Source organism: Carcharhinus amblyrhynchos, chromosome 24 (genome assembly GCF_965287045.1).
Source record: "Carcharhinus amblyrhynchos chromosome 24, sCarAmb.v2.hapA, whole genome shotgun sequence".
Taxonomy (NCBI): domain Eukaryota; kingdom Metazoa; phylum Chordata; class Chondrichthyes; order Carcharhiniformes; family Carcharhinidae; genus Carcharhinus; species Carcharhinus amblyrhynchos.
The window spans coordinates 31,911,944-31,929,000 of NC_137347.1; the positions used below are offsets into that span (position 1 = coordinate 31,911,944).

The window sequence follows — 17,057 nt, forward strand, 5'->3', positions numbered from 1 at the left end:
GAGCAATGTTAATATTAAAATTCGCAAGCCACCAACCCCCTGGGAGTGGCTTGCAGAAAAACAAATGCACTGCTGTTAAATATGGAAGCCAGTCGTTGAAACAAGCTTCCTGATGTGTTGTCAACTTCAGTGTTTTTAATCCCCCAAGAACTCCTAAACCCACTTGTGAAAAACACTTCCTCCCTCTTTAAAAAAAGGAATAAGTCAATCAGCTCCTCAAACCTGTTACGAGATTATTGATAGTATCACTTGGCTATTACTTGATAAATGAAGGAATTCTGTTGAAGTTGCCCATTGTCCATGCTCCCAGTTTTGGCTCAGTCAGTTCTGATGAGAGTGCCAGATGACAAGGAGGAAGTGCAACCAGGGCAGAAAAACAATGTGTCCTCTGACTCTCCACTGAATTGGTGCATTTATGTTGAATACAAACAACCCATCTTACCATATGAACATTCTTGTTGGGACAGAATGATGGTTGACCAAAAGGGGTAGTAAAAAAAAAGTAGTTTTGAGATGTTCTTTTCATTGGTGAAACAGAATTAATGCAGGCAGACATAGGACCTTGATTATTGGTGAAGTCATCATTCTCAATGTCGAGATGATTTAAAATATGCTGTATTAAGAGGGTCTGTACGAAGCATTGTCTGATCCTATTTGGAACACCACCTAGAAAGTTGTCTACAACTTGTATCTTCAACATTATTTAGTGATAGCTTCAATACCTTCCCCTGTACCACAGTAAAAGAGGAATATGAAAGTGCTGGAGGCAGTAAAAAGAGCAACAAAGGTGATTTTACATTTAATGGGATGAAGAAGGGGAAAGGTCTTTTTAAATGTAATCTAGAGCCAGAGCTAAGATAATGAACAAATAAGATATTTAAATCACATATCTGAGGAACTCCTTCACTGATAGAATGAAAAATGTTTACAATAGGCTGGTTGAGCAGGAAGCCGAGCCACAGATTTAAGGAACACTAGAAAAACAGCTGGTGTCAGGCTGGAAGAATTGGAATACTGGAGACATGAGTTTCATTGAAAAAATGGCCTCTTCTCATCCTTCAGCGTAATGGTGACTTTGGAATATCTGTAAAACATGAAAGTGTCTCAGCACTTATTAGAAACCTCTCTTGATCTTCATTTCTGCTGACTTTCATTGTCACTCATTTTATATAATCATTTAAAGTAAAAATTACCATCTTTGACTTTTTCATGTTCTTGTATCTCCATTATTTGCTTTCTCTTGTAGGAAGTGGGAAGCATATCAGAAGATGCAGCATCGTGGCCAGACCTGAGTGCATTCTCTGAGAAATCTGTCAAGTTAGTTTCAATTTAATTCCTTTCTTCTCTGGGGAACTTGTACCTCATTTGATTCTTGCAAAAGTAACCTGGTTCAGTTCTCAGATGACCAGGCTGGTTTGTGATCCAGGCTTGTTAGCATTGCAGAGCTTAGTATTGAAGCCATTGACAAATTAACAATCCATTTTGCTTTTCTTAGTATTGGCTGTCTTTCAACTCAGGCTGGACGGATGTACAATAGTGATTGTTGTAATCCTGTTCATTCCTAAATTGGTTAATTCCAAATGAGTTGTTGGATCACGTCTCTATCTAGTACAGCTATTGGTTTGAGCATTCTGCTAGATGCAGTAGTAAAATTGTGAGCTCCTGACAAGAAAAACTGGGCCTGAAGTTCAGTATGACTTTCACCTTCAGCAATCCCCATGTATATGAGCCAGATCTCTAGTTTTATGTTCTATTTGACTGAATGCCCTTTGTTTCTCATCTACACAGATGGGCCAAATCCCAAATTTTTAATTTGCTTACTTCCCTGACAAAGATATCAAATATTTTATCCAGAGGTGTTTTGAACATGGATTACAAACAACATATTCTATTGTAGGATTTTGGTTAAGTGGGTAAGGCAATGCTATTCCTTCTCCTTATTCCTCAGTAAAATAATGCTATTGTGTTGCAGGGTTATCTTAACTTTCATGTAACAAGCAAAAAGGTCCCATTAAAATATTTTTTTTCCACAACCTGTGGGACAGGGACAAGCCTTCACTTGCAACTATCCACAATGATTGAAACAGCTCTGTATGTATGGAGAACTGCAGGTGCAAATACATGCCACATTCATGGTCTAGCATTTCTGAGCCACTCTTCAGTAAGGGCAGCACAGTGACATAGTAGTTAGCACTGCTGCCTCACAGCACCAGGGACATGAGTTCAATTCCTGGCGTGGATCACTTTGTATGGAGTCTGCATGTTCTCCTCAAGGCTGGGTGGGTTTTCTCTGAGTGCTTTGGTTTCCTCCTACGGTCCAAAAGACGCGCTGATTAGGTGCATTGCCCATACTAAATTTTCCCTCAGTATCCCCAAACAGGCGCAGGAGTGTGGCAACTAGGGGATTTTTGCAGTTAATTTATTGCAGTGTTAATGTAAACCTACTTGTGACTAATAAGTAAACTTAACTTAATTGGCATTATGTTTCTCAACAAAATGTAAGCGAGTAACAAGGTAGGGTAGAATTTTTCACTCTGGAGACTGTGGCAGACAGGAAAAGCAGTTCAGTGGGTTTCCTTGCAACATCGTCCCTATGCATGAATGTGAAAGATGTATTTTGTTGAGGGCCAGGCTGGGATTCGTCTGCTCTGCTGTCACTCATTCTGGGCACCATATTTAAACTGCACTCGTGCACGCCTGCAGCGGGCTGGTTATGATAAGTGATGGCCCGGAACGGAAAGCCTACTGCCCTCAAGTTCAGCGACAATGTGCTGGGGGCACTTCTGGATGCTGCGGAGGTACGCTTTGACACCCCTTATAGGAGGAAGGCCACCAACTTACTGTGCCAGTTTGGGAGCAGATCACCCGCACAGTTGGTATCAATGCTGCTCAGAAGAGGACCACCATCCAGTGCAGGATGAATGATCTCATTCACTCCGCCAGGGTAAGTCAGCCTTCTCATAACTCACACCAGCCCATTGGGCATTATTCAGAGTTATAATCCAGAGGGATATCACACTCTACCAGCACAAGGGACATTCCCACTGCCTCCCTTGTACACATACATTTACGCTTTCATCTCTTATCACGTCCTGTGCAACTCAAGTTTGGATAGGCTGAGTGAGTGGGCAAGGACCTGGCAGATGGAGTATAACATTAGCAAATGTGAGATTATCCACTTTGGAAGAAATAATAGGAGGATGGAATATTATTTAAATGGTGAAAAGTTGCAGCAAGCTACTGTGCAGAGGGACCTGGGGGTCCTTGTGCATGAATCGCAAAAACTCACTCTGCAGGTGCAGCAGGTGATCAAGAAGGCGAGTGGAATGTTGGCCTTTATCGTGAGGGGAATAGAAAAGCAGGGAGGTCTTGCTGCAACTGTACAAGGCACTGGTGAGGCTGCAACTGGAGTAGTGTGTGCAGTTTTGGTCCCCTTATTTGCGAAAGGATATATTGGCCTTGGAGGGAGTACAGAAAAGGTTCCCCAGGCTGATACCAGAGATGAGAGGGTTAGCTTATGAGGAGAGATTGAATAGACTGGGCCTATACACGTTGGAGTTTAGAAGGCTCAGGGCGGATCTTATAGAGACTTACAAGATAACGAAGGGGCTAGATAGGGTAGAGGTAGAGAGATTCTTTCCGCTTAGAAAGGAAACCAGAACTAGAGGGCATAGCCTCAAAATAAGTGGGGGGGTCAGTTTAGAACAGAGTTGAGGAGGAACTGCCTCTCTGAGGGTGGTGAATCTCTGGAATTCTCTGCCCATTGAAGTGGTGGAGGCTACCTCGTTGAATATGTTTAAGTCATGGGTAGATAGACTTCTGATCGATAAGGGAATTAAGGATTATGGGGAGCAGGAGGTAAGTAGAACTGATCCACTTCAGATTAGCCATGATCTTATTGAATGGCGGGACAGGTTCGAAGGGCTAGATGGCCTACTCCTGCTCCTATTTCTTATGTCCTTAGTCCTCAGCACTTTACACTGGTGCATTCAGCAAACACAGAGGCAGATACCCTTATCATCTGTCTTGACACCCATCCTCCTCATAGTCTGTCCATTTTCCTTTGTGCAAAAGCTCGCCCACAGCAAAAGGGAGAGACTCCAGACTGAAGGCGGGACGCCTGAGCTGAGGGCCCTTGCACAAAGTGAACAGTGTGCAGCAGAGCTGGCCGGTGAGAACACGACAAGGACTGTGCTTGTGCTGAGGGTGAGACCGACATCTCTGAAGCCAGCGAGGACCAACCAACAGCTTGCTGGTCACCTGACAAAAGCGTGACTGTTTTGTAATGTTGTTGACTATGCAGCCAAGCACTAATTATCTCTTCTCTTTTTGGCAGGCACCAGCAGGAAAAAGAGGTCCAGCGTCAGCCAGTCCATCAGCTCCTGCCTTCACACCACCTCAGATGAGGATCCTGAGGTCACACTGGATGAAACTCCATCACAGCATTCACCCACACTCTCCACCAGCATGCATTCACACACCTCAGTAGTAGACCAGGCTCAGGTGAGCACAGCAGGCAGAGACAGGAACATCCAAGGTTACTGGCATCTGGAGGACTGCTACAGGCCAAGCTCCTGAAGAGTCTGAGTCAGAGAACCAGGCTGTGGACTCGGCCCTAACACAGACATTGGAGCTGCTGTGACAGACATGGAAACATCAGGCAGGGTTGTCAGATGTTGTCACCAGATAGCGACAGACGATGAAGGGTCCATCTGCATTCAGTATGATGTTATGTTAATGTGCCAACGTACAGAGGTCAACACTCTGGATGGTGACTGTCATGGAGACCTTTGTCCAGGACTGAGCCAGAATCTGCACTCTAGGCATACGTGGGATCCATCAGTAGCCAGGCAAGAGAAGGACAGGGAACTCAATCTCATTCCAGATGCTCCTATTAGTCAAAGAGTCAGGCAGGACACTCATAGGGAGGAGGACCATTAGCTGGACATCCCAAGCTATCCACTCAGGTGACTCCGTGATTGTCCAGCTGATCCCAATTCCTTCTGCCTGTGATGCTATCAGCTATAGATCTACAGAGCAAGAAGGATGCACTTGCACCACAGCAGGAGACCCAAAACAGGCTAGGACACTTGCCAAGGTCGTCACAAACAACAACGCGTGGCAGTGCTGAAGATGTTGAGGATGCACCAAGGCGTAGCAGTAGGGAATGGAAAATTAAGCAATATTAGGAGCACAAAAGTAGCATGGGTGTTTACAATTTGTATATAATTTGCCCAAACGTAAATAGATTTTGCCTCATTCTGCTTCTCATATTGTGCATGTCTCTTCTATCTAATGATAAGCTCTGTGATCAGTCAAGTATCATAGATGGCTGTTGTCTCCTCCCAGACGTCCCATCATCTGCCTCAGCTCTATGGTATCTAGAACCATCTCATTACACTACCTGACCATTCTCTGTGCGGTACCAACATGAGTGAAGCATCTGACTATAAGTTGTGGTTGGCCAAGGCATTCCTGAGACCTGCTTCATAGGTTCATATATTGCCTCATGAGTTTAGAAGCTGGAGGCTGCTTTAATCCCTGATGCTTCCACACTGTAGAGTGCTAAGTGTGGATCTTACAGGATTGATGGCAACGCGCATGGAAACAAGTCTCACAACTCCACATCATAATGCACATGGAGTCAGTGCAGCTTTCATTGGCATCCGTGTACTTTCCATAAATCTTGAGTGCGCTTTACATGTGAACCCAAACTCAGAGTTCTTATGTGTTTCTGTCTGCCTATAGCATTATCTCATGTCCAAATGTATATCCAAACACTACCCCAATATTAGTCTCCATCTTCCCACTTCCATAACTTAGAGCTATGAACCTCACTCATGTTGATTCTTGTGATTCCTGCTAAATGGCTGAAACTGCAACCTAGGAATTGTGTGCAGAGATCTCAGATGCCTGACTTGGACATGAGTGGATGCAATATGGGCCAGGTCTGGCTAGCATCTAGTCACATTAACCCTCTGCCAATTCTGAAATGTCAATCAACATGGTAATGCACAGCTTACAATCGTATCAGTGTGCTAGTTTCCATTGCATATGTCAGACTTGTCATGCGTTGGAATGAAAATGTGGGGGTCTCAAATGGGATCAAAGTGAGACTCCAATAGATGTGTTTTTTATTATCAACAATTTTGATCCTTAAGGCGTGGACAGAACGTCAGCATTTCCAGGTCCACAAATACCATGGCTAGGCAGCATGGAAAATTGGGAGACTTCAAACAGAGGCATGGTCATGAGTACTTGACAACTATTAGATATGATGCTCATGAAGTTTTCGCAATCCACTGAAAGATGAGCTGAAGTGCAATCTCTCATCCATTTCTGAGAGTTACAAATCAGATATAGGGCAGTACAGTGGCACAGTGGTTAGCACTGCTGCCTCACAGTGCCAGGAACCTGGGTTCCATTTTGGCCTTGGATGATTGTCAGTATGGAGTTTGCACATTCTCCCCACGACTGCATGGGTTTCATCCAAGTGTGTCCAAAGATGTGCAGGTTAGATAGATTGGCCATGCCAAATTGCCCCTTAAGGCAGTATTTTACGATCGTGTTGTGCCCAAAAACAGTTGCAATACGATCGAAAAGTGGGATGTAAAGTGAGTAGTGTGATTGACTTTTCACGACTGGCACCATTTTAAGGACTCCAGAATTTCCAGCGCGGTCAGCCTCTTGCCCAAAATGGGCAAGGCTGAATAATTTATTTCAAAGTATGGAAATGCTATTTTATACTGATTAGCAAGCAAGGTGCTCAATCGTCCAGGCTCACTTGCCTTTATGGCTTCACTGGGAGAGTTTCTCTCCAGCGAGGAATAAACATGCTCCACGTGAAAGGGGAGCAGTTGTGTTGATCTCACCGATGGAACCAGAGGCCAATAAGGCCCCCCCATGGAGGCCATGGGCAAGGTGGTGGTGCCTTTTATGCAGTGTCTGGCTGACAGTGGCACCTTGCCATCTTGACACAATCAGCCTAGCATGTGGACAGTGCTAGCAGGTGAGTCCAATGACAGGGACATTGAGGGAGGCAGTGCTAATGGGGGAGGGTGTGCCCACTGCAACTCAGCAGCGATTGGTGTGGGGAGAGGGCAGTGGAGCCGCGATTGCTGGGATAAGGCTGCGGGACTGCAGTTGCTGGGGGAGGGGAGGGAACGGATCCATGAACGGTCTGGGTGGCAGGCTGCATATCAGGTTGAGGGCCCCCACGTTGCAGGATGTAGGTGTGGTTTCTTGAGGTAGCCTGCCTTTGTCTGTCAAATCCCTTCTACTGCGCATGTGCAGCATCAGAGGTCTGCACATGCACACTACCTCCCACTGCAGGCTATTAGCCACGTTAAACCCTGCCCACTGGCTTCTACAGCGAGCAACAGTCTTGCTCAAAATTTTGCAGCTAAAGTGCATATGAGGAGACCTAAAAACGGATCTGGAACTTGCCCAGTTCCATGCCTGCCCAGCACTTAGACTAAAGTGTAAAATTCTGGCCTTAGTGTCCAAAGACATGTTGGGTGAATTAGCCATGGTACACATACGGGTTTAAGGGATTATGGTGAAAGGGTGGACCTGGATGGAATGCTTTTTCAGAGATTCAGTGCAGACCTTGATGAGTTGAATGGCCTCTTTGTACACTGTAGGGATTCTATGGTTATGTCCTGAAGCTATAGTTAATGCTGGGGTCTATGATGATGAGGCCTGAACACTTGTCTTACACAACTGCCTTTATGGATTCAAAATCAACCTCTCATATGAAGGTGAAAACTATTGAGTGATGATTGTCCTCATTAAGGGGAGGTCTTCTCTTTGCCCAGCTAGGCGGTGATAGGCCATTCTTCTCCTTGGTTGCCTGATTGCCACAATGAACACAACATTGCCTACTGCATCCATGAAGCTTGTGTCTGTAGAAACATCGAACAGAAAGGCGAATGAGCTGCAATAGTCACCTTCCAGTCACAAACTAGGGAGTTAATATGGAGCCCATGGGTCACTTATCAACCATTACAACCCCACTTAATTTCTTGGAGGTGCATTAATTTTCTGAATTACGGAGCACTTAAGGGCTGTTTCCTTAATTTTTAGACTGGCAAGAGGATTTACCTGGCACGGGGAGGCTGTCTGAAAAACAATGGGCTTAGATCTCAGGTGGGAAGGGCTGTTGGCGCTCCCCTCAGAAATCCCTTCCTGACTATGTGCACCTGCCCTTCCCCTGCACACAGAGTCTGTCCAGCGATAAGCCAATCACCCCCAGATCTTCCCTACTCTCTAAAAACCCCTTAAACTTACCATGTCCTCTGGTCCTGAGACTTCGGTTCAGGCTCTTTTCTTTAGTTCCTTTTCAGTTCACCACAGCTCTTGTCACTGCAGGGATTGGAGATACCTGCAATCTGACTAGCTTCTCTAAGGCAAGACTTCCTCCCAAATGAGGGGGTTGAAGTCTCACCTGCAGCCAGTTTATGCTCATTTAAGCGAGAAGTGGCTGTAGGAGACTGAGTTGGTGGGGATGTGTTTGTTAACTCTTTAGATGGCAGGAAGCGAAACCCCACCATCCAAAAAATTCGGGCCCAACCGTTAAACGCCTTTCAAACTTCCCAGATTGTGTTTATAGCACTCTGTTTCATTGATTATATACTGTAGCCCTAATTCTCACGATGCTGTCATGGTGAGTATGATCCTGACTTTCATTTGATCCCCTTCAGTCAGTCATGCCCCTTCGTCTCTAGTAAGCCATTCTTATTTGCTTCTTGATGTTCAAAAAATTGCAGCGAACAATCACACATCTAATGCTCTCAAATTAAAACCAGAAGCTTCAAAGACTGTTTCCTCTTTTTTTTATTCAGACTGTCTCAGAAGGAGAAGATGGGGCTGCAGCAGGGTACACAATTTTACTCTGGCACGCTTAAATCTAATGCAGGCTGTGCGGAAAAGGATCAGTCAGTGCTATCTGAATCCTACTCTGAAACTGGACCTGTGGCTGATGAAGGAAATCATATGCAGCCAGCACAACATTCCAGCACTGAGGGTAAGGAGAAACACACATTAGTGAACAAAGCAACTTTTACAGTGACCTGCTGATGTGCTCCTTTCTGCTTTACTCACCAGCATGGTTTCAAATTAGATTCTGAGTTGCAAAGTATATGATGGCTAAAGTCAGCTGGTTATTGTTTCATACTTCTATAACTGTTGGTGTGCAAAAAAGTGACTGGATAATCCTCCAGGAATTGCCTTAGTAGCCTTCAGTGCTACTGGGTATTTGGTTCACTGAATAGGATGTGGCTTGGATCTTTTTGGGTAGGTGTGGTTTTGCAGGTGGAGGATAACTTTCTTTTTAAAAAGATTGATGTTTAATGATAAACCCATTTTCAATTATATTAGTAAAATTGCACCAGGTTGCTGTTCTTAAATGCATTAAGCAAAAAATAAATTCCATTAAAAAGTATTTAAAAAGTTTCTGTTGAACTATCCAATTTTGCCAGGTCAGTGAAGACTGTAAGCTAATGATTATGCAAATTGGTTTAATTGAAAACTTGAAATATACCAGCACAATTTTGAGAGCACGTTGGCCACAATTTCTCAATTGTTTATAAAATAAACTGTACCCTGACGTTCCTCTTTGTGTTAGTGGTAGCTGTCTTCTTTAAATACATTCATTATGCACGTGGAATTTGCTAGTCAGTTTGCGTTATACTTTTTGTAATCAGCGTTTTCTGATACAATTTTGCAAGTTTCATTAGTTACAGTATTGAGAGGTATCATTAAAGCATAAGCAGAATTGCTTGGCCTGGTTCTGTTTATAGGCAATGGTTCCTTTTTGATTTTGTTAGTTCAAAGTCGGGAATAGCATAGTAATTCATTTCCAGCATATTAAAAAGACGGTTCTTTTTGAGTCAGTTACTTTAGTAATTCGACAAGCAAGGCAAATATCAGAAGCAGCCAGCAGCAATTTGAAAAGGCTTGACCATTTGAAGTTCTGGAAAAAGTGGAAAATAATCAAAGATTGACTCTTAAGAGTTGAGGGTGATAATTTTTATACTTGAGCACCTGCTGAATAGAATAGTAATGTGGTAGAGCAGATTACCCATCTTCAATCCTGATTTTGAATTATTGATCAAAGGAACTGTTCCGTCCTAGATAGTGTTGAATTTTATTAATGTTGTTGCAACTGGTTAATATTCCATCACACTTCTGATCTGAGCTTTGCAGATGGTGAAATTGTGACATCATGTGGTGAATCATGCCTCTATCTTGCTCATTTTAACCAAACTGTTGATGTAGCTGGTCCAATGAAGCTTCTAGTCAATGATGATGCCCTATCGCCCCACCACCCCCTTCTCAACAACCCACTTAGAATATTTACTTTTAATGTCAAGGGAAGATGGATAGTCCTTTTGTTTCTTGAGATGTTCATTTTTTGGTACTTGTATAGTGCAAATGTTATCTGCCAGTTGTCAGTCCAATCATGGATGTTATTCGGGTTCTGCTGTAGGCTGACATTAGCCACCTCATTTTTGGAGGAGTTGTCAATGGAACAGAATATTGGAAAACCCTAGGTGAAAAGCCTCAGTTTTGACCTGAGGGTGGAAGGAAAACCATCAATGAAGCAATTGAAGATAGGTGGACCAAGGACAGTTATGGAAGTGGATATCTACAAAATAATGTAACACAGCAGGAGACAATTTGATTTTTGGTTCCTATGCTGGCTTTTTGAAAGAATCATATAAATACTCTTACTCAACTGTCCTTCCTCATAACCCTGCATATTTCTCCTTTTCAAGCATGTACCCAATTCCCTTTTGACAGTTACTACTGTATCTGCTTTCACCAACCTCTCAGGCAATTCATAACAGCTCAGTCTAAATAAAGATCTTTTCCCCACCCTGGCTTTCCTTTTCTAATTATCGAAAATTTCTGTCCTATGGTTATTCACTCTCCATGAGTGTAAACAGTTTCTCTCTGTAATCAAAGACCCTCATAATTTTGAACAATTCACATTGTGGCCAAAATCTTTGGCCACCCCCATTGACGAATTTGGTGGTGGGGGGGAATTTAATTTGGTGTGAGGGTGGCAAGCAGGGGCATCACCACTTCCAATCTCCACCTGAATTAAGTCCGTGATGGGAAGTCCCTGGATTGCTTTCCCACCCCAATGCCAATTGAAGGCCTTAAGCAGCTGATTAATACCCATTGAGGGCCTCATCCCACCACTGGTACTAACCCAGAAATGGGTAGAGTCTCACAGTTTGAGGAACATGACAAGCAAACCATGAGGGGTTGTTTCCTTGCTTTTGGGCTCTACTCAGAAAGCTAAGGATCTATGTGCATTTTTAACAGCTTTACTAACTTGTTCTGCCACCTTCAAAGATTGTGTATTTTAATCTCCAGGGTCTCTTTTGCACCCTTTTTAAAAGTTTACAATTTAGCCACTCCCAATTCTTTTTTCCAAAAAGCATCACTTCATATTTCTTGTTCTTAAATTTCAACTGGCATGTATCTGCCTACTTCACTCAGTTCCTCCATGAGGAAATCCTGCTGTATTGTCCCAGATCGCAGTGATTGACCTCCGACAAGCCCAGCCATCTTATCTGTGTCAGGTTAGAATTCAATGGCTTGGAGGATTTCTTTTAAATTGTAATGACCTCAGTTTTGCTAAGATTCATTGGTGTTATACTTGAACAGATGCAGCTTGAGGTTGAGCAGACCTTAATTAACTTTCATTACGATCACTCTCACCCCTTTATTTGCAATACCTCCTTACTATATGACAAAACAGTTGCTTGCTTACCTAATTTGTGCACTCACTATTGGTGTAGTACATATCGATCTGTGGAGTAGATTTCATCTTCAGCATCTAAATGATTAACCTGGAAGGATAGGTCTCATCTTCTTTACAGAATCCATCAGATTTAGTGCAATGAAAACCAGGTAGATTCCATAAAGACATGTGATTTACCCCACCAGATGAGCATTCAAGTGTTGGTGAAAATATACCCTATGCTTGCACACTACACAGAGGAGTACATTGTGCATTCAAATGCACAATCTTTGCATTTCAAATGTCACACTACCAATGATTTTCTTTTTTAAAAAGCATACTGTTTTATTATAATTTGGAGCCAACAATGGATGATTACATGAAATGTACAAGCAAATTTTCCCAACAACAATGATTACTCTTTAATGAACCCGGGTAGTGCTATATAATAGTACTACACTATTTGACTAATGATAATAATGGCAACTCAACCTCAATAGTGAAGTGAATAGTGCACTGCCATTACACACTGTATTCAGCAAGTAATCTGTAATGCATCGTACGTTCCAATATATTGTTTCTTTTAGTTCTCTGACCAAAACCATGGGTAGGGCAAGGGAGCAGGTCCAGAATCTACCCAGCTGGAGCATCTACCCCATGCTGTTGGCATCTACCGTTGGCATATGTTGGAAGGATTTAGAGGTTAACACTCAATGTGTTTGGTTTGTTATAAACATGCCTCCCTTGGTCGTCAAGTCCTAGACTGGGCTTGAACCCAGAAGTTCAGATTCAGAGGCAAGGACATTGCACCACAAGACCTCATTCCATTATATATTCTACAATAATGCAGTGCATTATTGGCAGAATGTCTTTCTGTGTTATGTAATTCACTGTGTTGCTATCCCAGTATTTGTTAGGAATGTGTGTATTCTGTTTTTGCAGATGAGTGCATGCAAGTAATGAGTCAGATATCTGAAGAGAACATTGTGACCTCATACAACAGAAGGGAGTTAGTCAGTGATGAAACACTAACTCCCCAATCTCCAAGAATAAGTGAGCCTCACAATGTTGAAGATAGAATGAAAAATGATTCTGACCATGAGGGAACACCAAAATCATCATTAGCAGATGATGAGAGAGAGGTGAGGACCAAGTGTTGTGTTGTGTCAATGTTTACCATGAGATTTGTACACTTTTAAACCCTTTATTCAAAGAAGTGTTAAAGTCAACACTGCTATAACCTAGTGTCAACAATAAACATTCCCAGGTCAGCAGATGTTCACTGATGATTGCAATGTTTATTTCCAGTCACAATTTCTCAGATAACAAAATAGCCTATATCCAGATGTGGCAGGACCTGGACAATGCCCAAGCTTGGGCTGGTAAGTGGCAAATAACATTCATCAGTGTCAGGCAATGATCATCTCCCACAAGTAAGAATTTTCCTGTGTGTCCTCTTGACGTTAAATGCCATTATAATTGTTGAATCCTCCACATCCAACATTCAGAAAGTTAACTAAGCAGTCACATAAATTCTGTGACAAAGAGAATGTTCAGAAGCTAGGTATTCCTCAGCAAATGACTCAGCTCCTGCTTTCCCAAAGTCCTTCTACCACCTAAAAAGGCACAAGTCAGGATTACGCTCCATTTGCCTGGATCTGGGCAGCTCCAATAGCACTCAAATACTTGATGCTATTCAGAACAAAGCAGGCTACTTGATTAGCACCCACTTAAATATCTGCTCCCTTCTTCTCTGGCAAAACTTGGGTACAGTGTGTATCCTCTGCAAAGTACAGTGTAGGAACTCACCAAGACTACTTTAAAACACCTCCAAACCTGTGATCGCAACTACCTGGAAGGACAAGAGCAACAAAAGGGAAAGTGAATTTGAGGTCAAAGACAAATCACAATTGTATTGAATAGCAGGTCTACTCATGCTCCTGTTTCTTATAAAATACTGCTGTGACCAGGTAGGATGGGGTGAATTAGCTCCCCTCTATTCAATTTCCTTGGTTGGTGACAACAGATGTTTAGGTTTCTTTTTCACGAGCGTATGCCCTTTCCTGAATCAGAATGTTTTTAATTGTTTAAGCTGTAAGCAAAGAGCAAATTTATTAATCATTAAATCTGATAATCAAGCATTCAGTCCTCATGCAATCATTAGGAGGCACAAGCATGTGAGACTTAAGGGAAGCTAGGATTCTGTTTTTTAAAAAAAGGTGAAAGGATATATGATTAATGTTCTTTGATTGTCCTTTAAAGCATAGATTTTAAATGCTGCAGCCAATTTAGGTTAACTGGTTTCTTGGAGGGAGTCAAATGTAGAAGATGTTGTAATTATTAGAAGATTTTGGTTAGCTAGTAGTTTTCTGGTAAAGTTGACTTCTCAATATGGGCAATTGGTTTATTCAAAAAGAAAAAGCAGGGAGAAATCTCTCATCTTGTTTCCTCTGCTGAAGACTTCGTTGACAACACGTGTGTCACTTGCAATCTCTCATTAGTGCTAGAAGATTTATCTTCAAATGCTTCACCTGTTGTATATTTCCTGGAGATTTTGGGTGGGTCTGTCTGTGGCGGCCATTGTTTCAATATCCAGTACTTTGCATTTTAATGTCTGTTCATTAGATAGTTTTGATGTATTTTACTTTGTGCACAAAAGCTCACAACTAAATGAATAGAATCATTGGGTCATTGTTCAATATCCTTTTGTATTGTGCTCTGCAGCTCCAGGCTTCCTGTTTCCTCAGCTTTATTTTAAGTGTTTCACTATCAGAATCCCTCCCTAAAACGACAATCTCCTCACAGCTACAGTTTTATGTGGTTCGTGTTTGTCTGTCCATTCCTGTGCATAATTGATTTAAATGAATGGAGTGTCTGAATGACAGGACATGTCTCTCTTTTCACACTCCCTTGAAAGTGATATGTTTGTTTCTTACCTCCAACTTGGAATGTGACCTTGCATTTGAAGCAGTTTGCTCTGTTTCAATTCAAATTGCATAAGTTCCAGTCAATTGAAAACTCATATCTAGCTCCTTGAAAACATACAATGTTTTGATCTCAACCGTTTTCTGTGGTAGTGAATTCCACAGGCTTATTACTCTTTGAATGAAGAAATTTCTCCTTATCTCAGTCCTAAAAGGTTTATCATGTATCCTTGTTCTGGAATCTACCACTAGTTCTGGACTCAGGGGGTTTTGGACCCCTGGTTCTGGACTCCACCATCATCAGGAACATTCTTCTTACATCTACCCTGTCTAATCCTACTAGAATTGTACGAGTTTCTATGAGATCCCCACTCACTCATCTGAACTCCACGAATACAATCCTAACCAACTCAATCTTTCCTCGTACATCAGTCTTGCTGTCCCAGAAATCAGTCTGGTGAACCTTGTGCTACACTTCCTCAATAGCAAGAACGTCCTCCCTCAGAGAGGGAGACCAAAACAGCACACAATATTCCTCATTAAGGCCCTATATAATTGAAGCAAGATATTCCTGTTCCTGTACTTGAATCCTCTCGCTCTGAAGGCCAACATACACCGCCTGTTACACCATCATGCTTACCTTCAGCGACTGGTGTACAAGGATACCCAAATCTCATTGTACAATTCCCTCTCTCAATTTGTAGTCATTCAGGTAATAATCTACCTTCCTGTTTTTGCTACCAAAGTGAATAATCTCACATTACACTGTATCTGCCATGCATTTGTCCACTCAGCTTGTCCAAATCACACTGAAGGATCTCTGCATCCTCTTCCCACCCATTTCTGTGTCATCTGCAAAATTAGAGCTATTAGATTTAGTTCCCTCATCTAAATCATTCATGTATATTGTGAATAGCAGGGGACCTAACACTGATCTCTACAGTACACCACTAGTAATTGCCTACCATTTGGACAAAGAACCACTTATTCCTATTCTTTATTTCCTGCCTGCCAACTAGTTTTCTATCCATCTCAGTACAGTACCCCTAATCCGATGTGCTTTAATTTTACCTGTTTATCTTTTATGTGGGACTTTGCTGAAAGTCCAAATATACCACATCCACTAGATCCCCTTATCAACTCTATTAGTTACATCCTTGAAGAATTCCAGTAGATTTGTCAAGCATGATTTCATTTTCATGAATCCGTGCTGTCTAATTATACCACAGTTTTCCAAGTTCTCTGCTTTAAAATCTTTGATAACGGACTCTAGTATTTTCCCCACTACTGACATCAGGCTGACTGGTCAACAATTCCATTTCCTATCTAACTCCCTTTTTAAATAGTTTATATTATCTTTCTTCTAATCTGTAGGAACTGTTCCAGACTATAGAATCTGGGAAGATGACCATCAATTCATCCAGTATTTCTAGGGTCACTTCCTTAAGTACTCTGAGATATAGATTATCAGGCCCTGGGGATTTATCTGCCTTCGATCCCATCAATTTTCCCAACATCATTTCTCTACTAATACTAATTTCCTTCAGTTCCTCGGTATGTTATTTATGTTCTTCCTTGTGAAGACTGAACCAAAGTATGTATTTAGTCGGTTAGCCATTTCTATGTTCCCCATTATAAATTCCCCTGTTTCTGACTATCCTTTTTCCTTCATGTACCTAAAGAAACTTTTAATCAATTTTTATGTTCCCTGCAAACTTAATCTCATACTCTATTTTCCCCTTCTTAATCAATCCTTAGGTCCTCCTTTGCAGAATTCTAAACTGCTCCCTAGGTCCTCCCTTGCTGAATTCTAAACTGCTCCAATTCCTAAAGTCAGTTGTTTTTTCCGGCCAATTAAAATACCTCTTCCTTGGATCTATTACTATCTCTAATTTCCCTTGTAAGCCATGATTCGGCCACCTTTCCTGTTCTACTTTTGCACTAGACACGAATGAACAATTGTTGCAGTTTAATAATTTGCTCTTTGATTGTTTGCCATTGTCTATCCATCATCATCCCTATAAGTAAAATCTCCTGTTCCATCATAGCCAACTTGCACCTCATACCATCACAATGTCCTCAGAATCAACTACATTATTTTCCATCTTGATGAAGAATTCTATCATATTTTAGTCGCTTATCCCCAAGGGGTCTCTCACAACTAGACACCCAATTACTATTTTCTCATTATGTAACATCCAGTCTAGGATGGCCTGTTTTCTAGTTGGCTGCTGAAATTATTGGTTCAGGAAACGATCCATTACACACTCCAGGAATTCATCCTCTACGGTATTATGATCAATTTGATTTGTTCAATCAATATGCAGATTAAAGTCACCCATAATTACAATTGTTCTTTTATCATAAGCGTCTCTAAT

The 17,057-nt window shown here is 42.0% G+C and overlaps 1 protein-coding gene across 3 annotated transcripts in view; it reads left to right on the forward strand.

The window, feature by feature from the left end:
• Nucleotides 1–17,057, forward strand: part of LOC145357817 (CNK3/IPCEF1 fusion protein-like) — an 81,431-nt gene that overhangs the window by 47,965 nt on the left and 16,409 nt on the right. For all 3 annotated transcript variants that reach the window (XM_080211338.1, XM_080211340.1, XM_080211339.1), the window contains 3 exons: nucleotides 1,247–1,317; nucleotides 8,844–9,025; nucleotides 12,698–12,897. In XM_080211338.1, coding sequence (XP_080067464.1) covers nucleotides 1,247–1,317; nucleotides 8,844–9,025; nucleotides 12,698–12,897 — 453 coding nt within the window. The remainder of the gene's footprint in view (nucleotides 1–1,246; nucleotides 1,318–8,843; nucleotides 9,026–12,697; nucleotides 12,898–17,057) is intronic.